This window comes from Amborella trichopoda, chromosome 1 (assembly GCF_054954075.1).
Source record: "Amborella trichopoda isolate Santa Cruz 75 chromosome 1, AtrichopodaSantaCruz75HAP2 v2.0, whole genome shotgun sequence".
Taxonomy (NCBI): Eukaryota; Viridiplantae; Streptophyta; class Magnoliopsida; order Amborellales; family Amborellaceae; genus Amborella; species Amborella trichopoda.
In genome coordinates, this window is record NC_142336.1 from 59,204,364 (window position 1) to 59,218,631 (window position 14,268).

General features: G+C 34.1%; 1 protein-coding gene across 24 annotated transcripts; it reads left to right on the forward strand.

Annotated features, from left to right (window-relative positions):
* Window positions 1-1,285: 1,285 nt before the first annotated feature.
* On the forward strand, window positions 1,286-9,946 carry ABCI12 (cobalt ion transmembrane transporter). Of its 24 annotated transcripts, none has more exons than XR_016043272.1 (10): window positions 1,380-1,495; window positions 3,010-3,233; window positions 3,318-3,582; window positions 3,840-3,956; window positions 4,388-4,674; window positions 7,440-7,604; window positions 7,717-7,792; window positions 7,942-8,006; window positions 9,256-9,417; window positions 9,593-9,946. XR_016043272.1 is itself a non-coding variant. In XM_088850190.1 (10 exons), the coding sequence occupies exons 2-9, from the start codon at window positions 3,223-3,225 to the stop codon at window positions 9,403-9,405; spliced, it is 1,086 nt and encodes a 361-aa protein (XP_088706316.1). In that variant the 5' UTR covers window positions 1,380-1,495; window positions 3,010-3,222; the 3' UTR covers window positions 9,406-9,417; window positions 9,593-9,946. The 24 variants fall into 24 exon arrangements, 11 of the variants coding, with proteins under 11 accessions (XP_088706374.1, XP_011625704.1, XP_011625703.1 ...); XR_016043274.1 differs by having other exon boundaries at window positions 3,037-3,233; XM_088850190.1 differs by having other exon boundaries at window positions 4,388-4,624.
* Window positions 9,947-14,268: the final 4,322 nt, after the last annotated feature.

Sequence of the window (14,268 nt, forward strand, 5' to 3'; positions counted from 1 at the left end):
GCCGGGCTTTTGCAGCCCTTTCTCTCCCCCCAACTTAGAAGCTTAGGCCCTGTCTCTCACTAAACCCATCCATAGCAGTGCTTTGCAGCCCTCAATCTCTCTCTAACCCATTTACAGCAGGACTGTGCATCATTGAGAGCATGGAGGCGAGAGCAGAGAGACGATAGGGAGTTAGAGAGCAGATAGGGTTGAGAGAGTGTGAGTCGTGAGAGACCAAAAGAGGCGTCCAATGAGACGAGGGAAAAGGCTGCACTTTCATCTTTGATTTAAAATTTATTTGGATGGTAATTTTTTATTCGGATAGTTTTTTTTTATTTAATCTAAAAATTTGGTAAAATCTTGTTTAATCTAAAAATTTGGTAAAATCACCGGTCGTTCAAATGGTTAAAATCCTTTTTACAATATTTTTAAATTATAATTAAAAAACATTTTAATTTTGAGTACGTCCAAACTGGCCCTTAACGACTGAAAACGTGGTGATTTTTGCCCCGTTCACATGGTTTATGACACATTACAAAAATGTATGTCTTGACCATAGAAAATGTACATGATAACATTCTTTTGACGTCCAATATTTGGATGGATGGTGATCATCATGTCAAAGTTTATGAGCCCCACTCACTATCCATCACCGTTTGTTCATCACTCAGACAGTGATAAAACTTGCTACACTCATATGAAGCATAATACGTTGCCATTTTTTTATGCTCAAATGGCGAACGGGAAGAGAGGTTCCAAAGGATCGACCTTAAACGAGAGAGAGATCAGACTCTTTTCGGCGTGTTTGATATTTGAGAAGATGGAACTTACCGGTTTTTATTCATGTTTTGTGTTTGATAAAAAAAAGGTAAAGCCTTCTATGTTGTTTCTACAATATAGAAGTTCGATCCTCTACTTATCATTCTGCTGTTCATTTTTTATCAAGAGATCCATTTACCGTTTGATCTTAGATCCGACGTCTTAATGTATTTTATTATTAGTTTTTTTAATATAAATTTTTTGACATAAAATTTGGTACTTTTCATCTTTTCATTGGGTACACCTATAAAAAATATTAATAATAATTTTTCGATAAAAAATTAATGATCAAAATACTCTTTAAAGCTTTTAAAAGTATTTTGGTTATTTTATTTTATTAAAATTTGTTTTTATATATATATATATTTTGTTAGTACGAGTTTAATAAAGGAATGTACTTCCAAAATTTGATGTCAAAATAATTTATAAAAAAAATAATTAAAAATAAAACCGTATAGAGACATGACATTGTTATTAGAACAATCTTAGCCCTCCATTAAAAAATGGAGGGTTAGATAGAGAAGAGGATAGAACTTCCGTAGTAGGGAACATAGAAAAGCTTTCCCTAAAAAAAAAATTGTAAGATATTCTCACTTTTACGCATTAAAAAAGTTTAGTGGAAAAAAAAAAAAAAGGATCTTCATCCCTTCCTCACCCTCTCGACTGCTCCTCTTTGCCTCCACCTCCGTCTCTTCAGGTACTTCTCTCTCTGACCCCTCTTCTTCTGTCTCCCTCTGTCTCTAGCCCCTCTTCCTCTTTCTCCCCCTCCCTCTCTTTCTAACTCCTCTTCATCAGGTGCCTTCCTTTTTCCCCTAAAAATTTCCCCTAAAACCAGAAATTTCATTATTGAGCATTTTAGGAGTTCTTTTGTGGACAATAAAATGTTGAAAATTATTAGAATCGTTAGTTTTGGATGTGCTTTATCTTGTAGGGTTTCAAAGATTAAATCATTAATGGAGAAAAGATGCATCTTCTGATTGTACAGCTATGTTTAGGGATATGGTAGAATACTTTTCTGGTTTTCTTTTATTGGGCATTTTAGGGCTTCTTTCGTGGACAATAAAACCAGAATGTTGAAAATTATTAGAATCATTGGTTTTGGAGTGTGCTTTTATCTTGTAGGGTTTGAAAGATTAAATTCATCATGTATATGGCATTTTCTGATTTTTTTTCATTATCTATATCTCTTTTTGTTTTTTGGTTGAGTTCTGCAAATAGAGTACCAGTTTGAGAGGTATTAGAGTTTTAATGCTATGAATGAGTCTTGAACTTCTAGGATTGTAAGGACGGGGGACTGTTAGTAAAAAATAATACATTTTCTTCGTATATTTCTGTTTTTTTTCCCCTTTTGAGTACCAACATATTAAATTTCAAGAAGAATTTGTGAATGAAATGTGGTTTTTCTTTTTTATTAACATTTTAGGGTTCCAAAGGAAATTTACTAACCCTGCAGACTGTATTATCCTCCTCGCCCAACTGAATTGGGTATTTTTACTGCTTTCGATGAGAACACCTTCTTAATGATGAATAGATGCCTAAGACGTCTTGCTTTTTTCAGACATTTTTTTTTCAGATATTTTATGAATGGAAGTCTATCAGATTGTTCTCTTATGAAAATGCAGATTTTTAGATGAAATTGCTAGTCTTTCTTTGGATATTTGAATGGATGCCTAAGCAGTCTTGCTTTTCAATCTCTTGCTCGATGCACTAAACATGCAGTTTTTTAATTGTGTGAATGGATTCTTTCTAATTACTGCATCGATGGACATTAAAGATCGCCACAATCTGATTTGGATTTTATTTATTTATTTTGAAGGCCTTCTCAACATGAAAATGTAGTCATTTGGACAAAAGTGTAGTCTTTTTTATTTTTTGTTCAGATTGTTGATGAGTGAATGTCCAAGATCTGTGTTTTTTCTTTCTTGCTAGATGGGTATAAGTGATTCTGTTCATCACAATCTATATCATCTGTTTTGTCTAGGTTGTTTTTTGGCCAAAAATTGGTGTATTTGATCTGCTATTGACAACTGAAGGAATGGATAGTTCATGGCGTGAGATTTATTGAAGTACTTGTTTTTAATTTTTAGGGAGTTTTTCATTTACTCTCTATTGTCATTTTAGGGCTTGAAAGATTGTTATGGGAAACCTGTGCTCTACATTTTGCAACTTTCACAATCACTTGCTAATCTTCCAGCATGTTATCAAACACAGAAACCAAGAACTTCTTTAACTTCGCAGGAGGTTATCAAACACAAGAACCAGGAACTTCTTACAGTAGTTTCTATCTTCCCAGCAAGGAGGAACTTTCAATTTGCAGTTCATGAACTTGCTTCCAGTTATCAAACAGGCCCTAAACGAGAGAGAGAGATCAAAATCTTTGTATGAGTTTTTCCATATATTCAGAGCCCAAGAAGCAAGGCGACCATGCCTTGGAGGCCAGTTGCCGTTCCCTCAACATCATGTGTCTGTGGTCTCTCACCATTTCTTTCATCTTCTAACAACCGTACTATTAATTGCAGAGGGCAATTCTCTAATGGGGTTTCTTTTCTTTGCACTGGGAATCAATGGAGAACACCCCAATTGCTCAAAAGAAAAGGTGGGTTCTTTCTGGTTTCATGTGTTGATAATAGGATCAATTGGGGAAAGGAGGGAGTTTGGCCTGCTAAAGAAATGGTTGGTGAGAAAGTACTCAGACTTATCAGTGGTGCAACTTCTAGTCCTGTTGCCCAATTCATAGAAAAACCTACGACTTTTTTGCATTCTATGGACCCTAGAGTAAAGTTGGTATGCTGCCCATCTCTCTCTCTCTCTCTCTCTCTCTCTCTCTCTCTCTCTCTGTGGCATACACAGTTGTTATGTTCTTCCTTTCTTGTTGTTAAATTAGATGTTCATCTTTTGATCAAATCAAATTAGCTGTTTATTACACATTAATGTTTAACAAGTCAGTATGCTATATCACAATAACGGTGGTATTTTGCTTGTAAAATAAATTAAAGTTGGTATTTTTATCTGTGAATTATGTTTCTGTTTGGGTTTTGCAGGTGTGGCTTCTGGCCTTGGTAGTGTTACCAGCAAGTTCCAATATTGTGATACGGTCAAGCTTGGTTGCTTTTCTTTCTCTTTTATCTATATGGGCTCTTCCTGACCATATTTGGAAGGTATAATTTTTAAAATTTAGATTAATCGGTAGTGATTATATATGTGTTTTAGAGATTTGGTGATAAAACTTAAATTTTCAGTGAATTTTCCTTTGTTGTAGGTAAATTTACTTGACATTTGATCAAGTGAAACCTTTCTTTGTGTCTTAATTTATACTTGTACGATCTTGTTTCAATGGAAAAAATTGAGTTGAGAACAATGTAACAGGATGGTGTCAATTGTGTTTATTTGGCCATAATTAATATGTAACATTATGGCCGACTCACTCTCTATCTGATCATGACTTGATAGTTGGATGGTTCCAAATAGATAAGATATATATGTGGAACTGTGGATAGACATACAAAGGCCACCCTTCTATTAAATGGTTTGAGTTGAATATGATAAGAAGATGGTCTTTATTGAGCCATGTCTCTATTTGTTTTTGCAGGACCAATTGGGGAGAGTGGCTTTCCTTTCAGGAATTCTGTTTATAATGTTGGCATTGGGTTCTGATGGTGTACCCCCACTGGTTCAACCAAGAACACCACCACCATCTATGATAGGATTACCTAGCCTACCCAAGTCATTGGAGGGTTATTCTTACTCAGTTATGAAGCTTGGACCACTACAATTGACAAGAAAGGGTCTCTCAGTTGCGAGTGCATCAGCTTGTTTATCATTCACAGTGGGTCACTTGCTCTCTACCTATTGCTTACTAACTCTATTGACTTCATGGTACGTGTTTGCGAACAATGTAAAAATCTTTTCTTCAGTCAAAGGTTATCTTTTCTTCATTCTAAATCTTATCAGTTGTTCTTACACATGTAGAAACCAATGGTTTAAAAAACGGATCGGTGACCCGGATCGGGCTTTCAAAAAACCGATCCGGATCGGCGAATCGGCGATCCGGATCGAGAATCGGGTGAATCGGTCAGAATAAAGCTTAAAAAAAATCCGAAAAATTTATTAAAATTCATTATAAATATTGTTTTTTAGGAATTCAATAAGAAATGAGGGTACTCCATTAAGAATTTTCATGTTTTTGAATGAATATGCGAATATTGATATGTTCTTTCCCAGCATGAACCGCCATTCAGCATTTAATTTACATCACACAAAAGGATGAACATATAATTATCATGGAATAAGTATATCAACATTCATGGACTACAATAAAGCATAAAATTAGTAACATATGATCTAAAAATAAAAATGATAGACGACGTTATTGTTCTTCTTGGTCACGCTGGTGCCATTGATTGAATTCGTTTAACAATTCATTGATTCGATCTAAAAACGAATCATCGATATTAACAGGTGTCTGACTATTCCCAAATCCCCGAGTGTTAGTGTTTTGTTGTGTTTCCAATCTAAAATCCCCGAAGATTGTCCATCCTTCATACTCACCTGCACTGTCGTGCTCATCCCTACACTGTTGCTGTTGGGACTCGATATGTGAATAATATGGCTGAGATAGGGTGGCCTCAGAATCATCATCTCTCTCAGTTTCTCTTTGAATAATATGGATTAAAAAAAAAAAAACAAATTTTCAAAAAAATCGATCATGGATTTTAAAAAAAAAATCACAAATTTTCAAAAAATTCTATCATGGATTACAAAAAAAAATTCGATCATGGACTAAAAAAAAAAAATCACAAATTTTCAAAAAATTCTATCATGGATTACAAAAAAAAATTTGATCATGGATTAAAAAAAAAAAATCACAAATTTTCAAAAAATTCAATCATGGATTACAAAAAATTCGATCATGGATTACATAAAATTCGATCATGGATTACATAAAATTCGATCATGGATTACATAAAATTCGATCATGGATTACAAAAAAAAACAAGCAAAAAAAAACAAAAAATTCAATCGTGGATTACAAAAAAAGAAAAAAACAATTCGATCATGGATTACAAAAAATTCAATCATGGATTATAAAAAATTCTATCATGGGTTACAAAAAAAGCAAAAAACAAAAAATTCTATCATGGATTACAAAAAAAAAAAACGAACATTTCGATCATGGATTACAAAAAAAAAACAAACATTTCGATCATGTATTACAAAACATTCGATCATGGATTACAAAAAATTCTATCATGGGTTACAAAAAAAAAAAAAAAACAAAAAATTCGATCATGGATTGCAAGAAAAAAAAACAAACATTTCGATCATGGATTACAAAAAATTCGATCATGGATTACAAAAAATTCTATCATGGGTTACAAAACAAAAAAAAAAACAAAAAATTCGATCATGGATTACAAAAGAAACAAACAATTCAATCATGGATTACAAAAAAATCGATCAAGTATTACAAAAAAATCTATCATGGATTACAAAAAATAAAAATAAAAATAAAAAATAAAAAAAATAAAAAATAAAAAAAAATCCGTACGGGACTCGCCGATTCCGTACAGTGAATCGGCGAGTCACTGTACAGAATCGTCCGGTTCTCTCTAGAACCGGACGATTCACGTTTTTTTCGCCGATTCGATCCGTCCAAGGCGATTTTCGAGTCGAACCGGGCGAGTCCGGTTCGACTCGGCGTTTTTTTAAACACTGGTAGAAACCAATATCTGTCTAGCATTTTATTAGGGAAACAAGCGAACATATCTTGACCTTAAGAGAATTGTATCGCCAACATAGAAATTTTTAAACGCTAAAAATGGCCCTAATATGAGGATTGTTAAATTTATAATCTCTAGAAATGGAGTTTCTTCACTTGCCTAAGCTATGGATTCTTCCCTTAAGATTCTCCCACCTTTCTGAGTAGTTTCTGGTTGTTTATTACTGACATTATTGGTGGATTGGACTATGCCTTTGTGGGATGTGACCCACAACAGTTGTGTTACCACTTTTAAATGCCCAAAAAGAAAAGAACTTTAAAAAATGATTGTACAAACTGTTAAACTAAACCTGATCTGCTAAAGAACCTCTTTTTCATTTTATTTTTTCATTTTCTTGGGATATTTCTCCTTTTCTCTACTTTACTGCTATTGTGATCATCAATTGGTATTAGTTAACAGTTTCTTCTCATACCTGTTTAGTTACTTGTTTTAATAGGCAATTGTTAATTAGTATCAACAATCAGTTTTGTTGAGAAAGGCAACTTTTTCGTGGAGTAGATAAATGCACATTGAGTTTTCTCAAGTATGAGACATTGTTTTTGCTCTTAAATTCGGAAGTAATTATTTGTGAAATTGGAGGGTCATTTCGTACTAACGAATTACAAGTATACCTTGTACGCCAACCCAATAAGAAAATTTGTTACTTGTTTATATTTTCACTGGCAGTATTTTGTTCAATTCAGTAATCATGCTTTTGAAATTGCCTACAAAAGTATTTCATTCAAAGCATCGTTGGATCACATAATATCATCCTTGCAATAGTTCCTTCTGCTTTTGATTACTTGCTTTTTTTCTTTTTCATTGATGGATTTGACAAAAAAGTTGGCAATTGATTGAAACGAATGTGCTTCTTCATGATAGGTCTTCCAAAGCTCAAGCCTATGCTTAACAACTACAACCCCAGAGCAACTTGCATTGGCGTGGCGTTGGTTTATGCTTCCTTTGTCATTTATTGGTGTTCCAGTTTCTGAAATTATACTTACTCTGTTGCTCTCTTTGAGGTTTATAAATCTAGTTTTTGATGAGGTAATTGGATCACTTAATTGAAGTGAATGAAAAAAAATGGCCTTATGTTGCAGCTCAAAGAAACTTGTAGAGATTCCTATTCCAATAAAATTGGGTTACGTTATGTTGGCAGGTGAGGAACATTGCATTAGGCATTTTAGCTCGAGGCGTACATTGGAGGGAGTTGACAATCATGGAGACACTTGATGGTAATTTGTGGATACCATTATCGGAAATTAATTGATTATTTGATTCATTGATTACTTGAATTTTGCTTCTGTTTATATGCACAGTTCATTGACCTTTTTCTTATGCAGTTTATATGAAAATGTTGGATCGTTTTTTTGTGTATTTGCAGTTTTTTTTACTTATGTTCGTCAGATCTTCAAAAACATTTTCAGCCATGCTGAGCAGATATCTCAGGTTATCCCTATCTCACGACTGTTATCCAAAGTAGTCAGTGCTTTGCTCTCTGTTTTTTTAGCCTGAGAAAAAGAAGGGGGGCCCGTGGGCGCGGGGGGGGCCACAATTCGGGTAACATAGGAGGGAATGGAACGCTCTAATCCAATTAATTAAAAGAAATACTTAGTTCATTGGGCCCATCAGTCATCACCATCCAGTGATATGATGGATGGTGACGGAGAGAGATTTGGGTCATGAGTGACACTCCTCTCTCTCTCTCTCTCTCACACACACACACACACACACACACACACACACGCCTATCATTTCATGGGATGGTGATGACCCTATAAACTGTTATTTTTCCGCAGTCCGTTAATCTGTAGAATGCTTTCCTTACTCATAATGAATAGGTTATTCCCATTTAAATGCTAGTAATGCATTAAGGCGTCTTTGATAATAGGAATTTTTTGGAAGTGGGTGTAGAACATTCTACTACCATGTTTGAAGATGCCTCGTGGAAGCATGTGTGTAGAAGAGCGGTCTTGCATGCTTCATTTTTTCAATGTTAAAATGGGGGCATTTTTTGAAGGCCACCCTTCCATCATTTTTATGGAAGGGCGGCCTTGCATAATGAATGGGAGACTACCTTCTGCTCCGATATGGAAGGGCAGTTCAACACGGCCTTAGTGTTTCTTGGATGACTCACCTATTGAAGCTTTTATTATTCTTTTATGCTAAAAAAAGCTAAAGCTATTGAAATTTTGAGCGAGGAGAATCGTTATTAGAACTGTCTGAATGAAATGATCTGTAGTGCTAATATAACTCTCGAAGTTAGACTGCTCTTTACAGCCATGAAAAGCATTTCAGTTTATTTTCGGTGCTTCTTTACCTGTAAATTGATCTTTACAGGGGATCTAGTAAAAATCGTATGCAGCATGCTCCAATTTTAAATCATTTTGACCTTGATGCCCTTTTTGAAGAAACCTTCTAGAATAACAAATCATAAGCTTGTTGTTTCAAGATAATCCTCATATTTCGCACTTTTCCCTCTGGTAGAGGCGATAAGGACTTCACGTCACATTGCTCTCTCTCTCTCTCTCTCTCTCTCTCTCTCTCTCTCTCCCTCTCCCTCTCCCTCTCCCTCTCCCTCTCTTTGACACACACACACACACTCACTCACTCACACACATACACAAAGGGCACATATAAGCTTGTAGTTGACTCATTTCTCAATTCTCCTACGTAAGAGTTTTTTGCATTTGTTCAGGCAATGATTGTTAGAGGTTTCAGAGGAAACAGCAACAACCACAAGATTTACTTACCAAATTCATCCATTGGAATGTTAGATGTTGTATCCATTATTAGCCTCCTCAGCTTAATAGTCGCTGCCTATTTATCCGAATCTTTATTGATATGATCCTTGAACATGGTAAGCCACTGCTCATCCCTCTGTTCCATTTTGTAGTTTATAGTGAACTGGCTTTGTTCTTATTTCTTTGTATTTTACCTGCTGGTCATGTTGCATTCATCTCTCTGTCTCTCTGTCATATTATTAGAACTGTTCTCTATTTATATTTCCTCATTTAACTTCTCTGCCTTGGCAGTTGCTAAGAAGATTGATGAAGAGTGATAAAGGTGGACCAATTGATGAGATAATCCCACTGTTTGATGTCATCATGCATGTACACATGAATGTATAATGTTTGTACATATTGCATGCATTGCATTTATTTGACAAAAATTGTTTCCTTTGCCCTTTCATGGATGCATCTGGGGTTTCTCCATGGACGAACTGGAATAGTGCCAAATAGTATCATGGTTACAACATTCAGATATGACACTTTAGATATTTTGACACTTTTTGTAAACCAGTTTTCTTTTTGTAAACCATTTTTTGTTAAAAGCTCAGTTATAAAGTACTTCAATGTCATCTAAAATCCCATCTTCCCCTTTCTAAATATTGTACAGATCTGCCGTGTTCGAAAAATCAATTTTAGAGTTGGTATTTCTGGAACTTGTGGTCGTGTCAAACACAGATACACCCACATTGGCCAATTTCTTTCTTTTTTAATGTTAACAAAATTGTTGTTATAACTAGATTTTTTGAGAGTTTGCGGATTTCTTATTCCACCTCTCCCCATATGAGAAAAGACAATTCACAGCATTCTGTTTGTTGAGCTTGTTTGGGCATGCATGATTTTTCTATGCTTTGAATATAATATTAAAAATTGGTGGATGCCTTTAAAATAAAATATATTACGTCTCTGTGTTTTACAAGTAAAACAGAAGTTGTAATGGGCTTTACCCTGGTGATTTGAGTGTGATTTGTTCACTGATATAAGGATTGAGGTGTCCCAAATTTGGCAAGGTAATTGATATTTTAATTTACAGAAAGTGGTGGACATGGAAATTATCTATTCAATATTTTCTGTTCTTTTTCTTTTTCGAGTAGCAATGACTTGAGAGTTATCTTTTCACCCCAAATTATAGTTATTAAAATCGCAATGGATTGGACTGGTCGGTCTGACCGGTTTTACTGTTGATTAGTGTTTTAGGAGGTCTAATCCAAAACAAAAGTTGGGTTTGTTGGAAAACTGGTTAAAATTAATGTTAGATTAGTTTTAGCCTGTCATACCATCTAGTTTTTATCAACTAACTAAATAAATTTGGGTGAATTTATTGTTATATTTTATACTTTTAACTATTACATCTGTGTTTTCTTTTTAAACTTTTAAATCCGGTTCTACTAGTTGGACCGACAAACCGACTTTTTTAACTAAATTAAACCCCTGTTGTCGGTTTAGTTCCAAATCAATCTCGATAGTATAGTCATATTTGGCTACCAGGCTCTTCTTCCTTTCTAATGCTCAGAGCGAAGAGAATCCCATCTAAACGTTCTATGGGTGAATAAACGCATCTAACAGTGGTGTATGGTATGTGGTGTATACGCATGCTATACTATGTTTTGATCTCCACCGCCTAATGTCAAAGATGGTCCATTTAAATAGATATCCTTAGTTGACGACTTCGAACTTTCCGTATTTTTTGTTGAGTCATTAGTCTTAAGGGAAAGGTTTTTATACTCCCCATCCAGCTGTCTGATTTAGACCAAGCGAGCATATAATATTTCATAGTATTTTATTTTAAATTTTTTATACAAATTATATATATATATATATATATATATATATATATATGAAATTTGGTATGTGCCAATTATTTCAATAGGGCACACCTAAACAAATGTTGTTGATAAAAATACAATAATAAAAAATACCGTTGAAACTCATTTGGTCATTACATTTATTAGAAATATTTGTTTTATATTTCTTGCCGGTGCAAATTTCATAGAGGAGTGGATGTCGAAATTTTAGTGTCAAAATGTTTTGTAGAAAAAAATTAAAAATAAAATAGTGTAAAGGCATGACATTGTGATTGGGGTCATTTGAGCTGTCCATTCAAAATGGACTGTTGGATAGGGGGAAGTATATAAGTTGTATACAGTAAAAAAAGTAAAAATTCCCAATATCTCTTCAGAGGCTTTATATTAAAAAAAAAAAGAAAAAAAAGAAGAAGTAAGATGGAATTTAAAACCCCACCAATCTCACCAAACCTCTTTTTCCTCTAATTAAGAAATTTGAAGTTTTAGAGATGGGGTATATCTCTTGGGTACAAAAACTTTTGAAAGTGCTGGTTTAGATATGATTTTGAGGCTCTGTAATTTTATTTTTTTTCATATCAATAATTGTCCAGTCAAGATGTTTAATTTCATAAATTTTCAGCATACGAAGTGCGGACTACATTTGTTGTTGGGGTTTTGAACCCCCCGATTCGTTGGGGCAGCCGGTTTCAAATATTTTACAAGATCCGGATTGGCATGACCTATTTAAATCACCAAATTTAAACACTACGTTTGTCAATTCTCAAGTGCTCGTGAATATGCCATATTTGCGAATTCATTGAGCCTTACATTTCAGAATTAGGGTTAGAAATAGATTTTCAAGCTATCATAATGTCTATATACCACAACAGCATTCTCGTGTTTGGAGATGCAGCTCTACTTTTTTTTTCCCCGATAATACCGCCATATAGAAATCGCACACTAAAAAGAAAAACCCGAGAAATCATTCTATAGAAATCTAAATATCTCAGCAATGTAGGTTCCACAAAAGGAAATTAAACCAAAAAAGGGACATCATATATGAACACGGTTTCTCTGTGGCCAGCCTGCATATTGTAGAAATGCAAGCTTGTCCATAAATATGTTTTTTAAATATAATTTGATCCTAATTTTTAGAGAATATATATAATCTTCAACATGGAGATCATGAAAAAAAAACAAAAAATAGGAAATTGAAAATAGTAATTATTAAAAAAAACATTTGGATCGTTAGTTAGTTACACTGGTTTTTAGAGGGGCCACCTATTTGCATCCATCTTTAAGATAGATGCTTTATACCTCCGGACCACATATTGTAGAAATGCAGTCTAGCCCGTATGAAACAATTTTTCATTATATATAGAAAAAGGTTAAACAATTTTTCATTATATATCGAAAAAGGTTATGTTACTAACATGTTTACTTTCATCTAAGTAATGTATTTGGGTAATTCCTACTCAGCCATATACGAATGGTTCAGTGATTATACTTGGAAGGAGTATAGTGGTAGGTGCTCATAATGGCCATCCTCAACCAATAACAAGAACCATGCTGAAAATATATATTTAGAAATAGAAAATACAATTCAAGGGGTCAAAACCGCTTGCAAAATCATTGAAAGGATCAATGCACTGCTCACTTGAGTCTCAAATACGAAACATATATGTATTGATGTTGCCAAACGGTCCTCGTCAATGGATACAAGAGTAGTTGCATTTTTATAAGGAAAAGGTTTACGTAAGGTTGACACTTTAAATTGTAGTGTTAAGATGTACGTAAACAATTCCTTTGAAAAATGGCTATTTTGATGTTGGAAAACCATTTAATTTATCATCTCGATATCAAAATGTATAGATATGAAAAATATATATATTTTAAATCTAAAAAATAGTACATCTAACAACATATTATTTGAATTGTCTATTTTGTAGATTTCCATTTGGTTATATATTTGCTTGATTTGAACCTTTTTTTCAAGTTTAAAAAAGATAAAAACAGATTCTCGAGCCATCCTAAAAAAAATCATACTAAAATCTTATGATAAATTTTGGAGGTGTTAATTTGATTTTTTAAGGTTGCAACCGTATGCAATCCACACCCTTCTTATAAGCAACGTTGACAAGGAAAAGAAAGGGAAAAAAGAGTTTCCAATGGTTATGGTGAAAATAAAATAAAATCATCAACTTGTTTTGGTGTTTGGTGTTGGAGTTATTTTTCTTTTTGTACATTCACAAGGAGTAGACTTTAGCTCCTGGGTATTTTGCCCCTAAGTTGGGTTTGGAATTAGCAGCGATGTAAACATGGTTATACTAAGCCCACCTACTCCAATGTGGGCTTGACATCTGCCCAAACCTGGGCCAAGCCTCAACCATAGCGGCCTAGTCCCAGGCCTCACTCGGGGCCCTTAGCCTAGTTCAGGCCAGGCAATAATGCATATAATTAGAGCATCAATTTCATATGAAACAATCACAATCACCTTAGGCCGTTACATGTGGAATTGGGTAGCTACGACGTACTAGTGGTGTGCTTAAAGAAAAAATTTGGGGGAATGTACGAAATGGTATACTCTAAACCATTGAATTTCACATTGGGCTTAGGGGTGTTTGTGATCGTTTTGTATACAACAGAAGGGATCACATTGAATACTTTTCTTTATTTTCTATCACGACAGAAGGGTGAGGTTTGTATAATGTGCATAGCTTATACTATATAAACTAAGGTACATCGCTAAATTTTGTCAGAAACTATAGTTCTGATGTAGGAAACCTTATAATTGTTCGAAATTTCATGTTCAGCTCTAGTTATAAAATTTAAAATTTAAAAAACTATGCAAATTGAACATATTTTCTCGAAAATCTTAAAAATAAATGGTCCAAATAATTTGTCATAAAAAATATCATTATGAGGACTTGAAATTCATTCTTCTTTAATATTAATACATATTGAGTTCAAGATGATCTATTGAAAGGTTTCCAACAACTTAGAAGCATTCTTTTGTGGTGGATTTTTAAATAAAGGGTTGCAACCTTGTATAAACTTTTTCCCACCAAAAAGATGGCGGCGATATTATTTTTTACCACCATTTATTTTTACGGCGGCGCGCACTTGTGCGGAAACGCT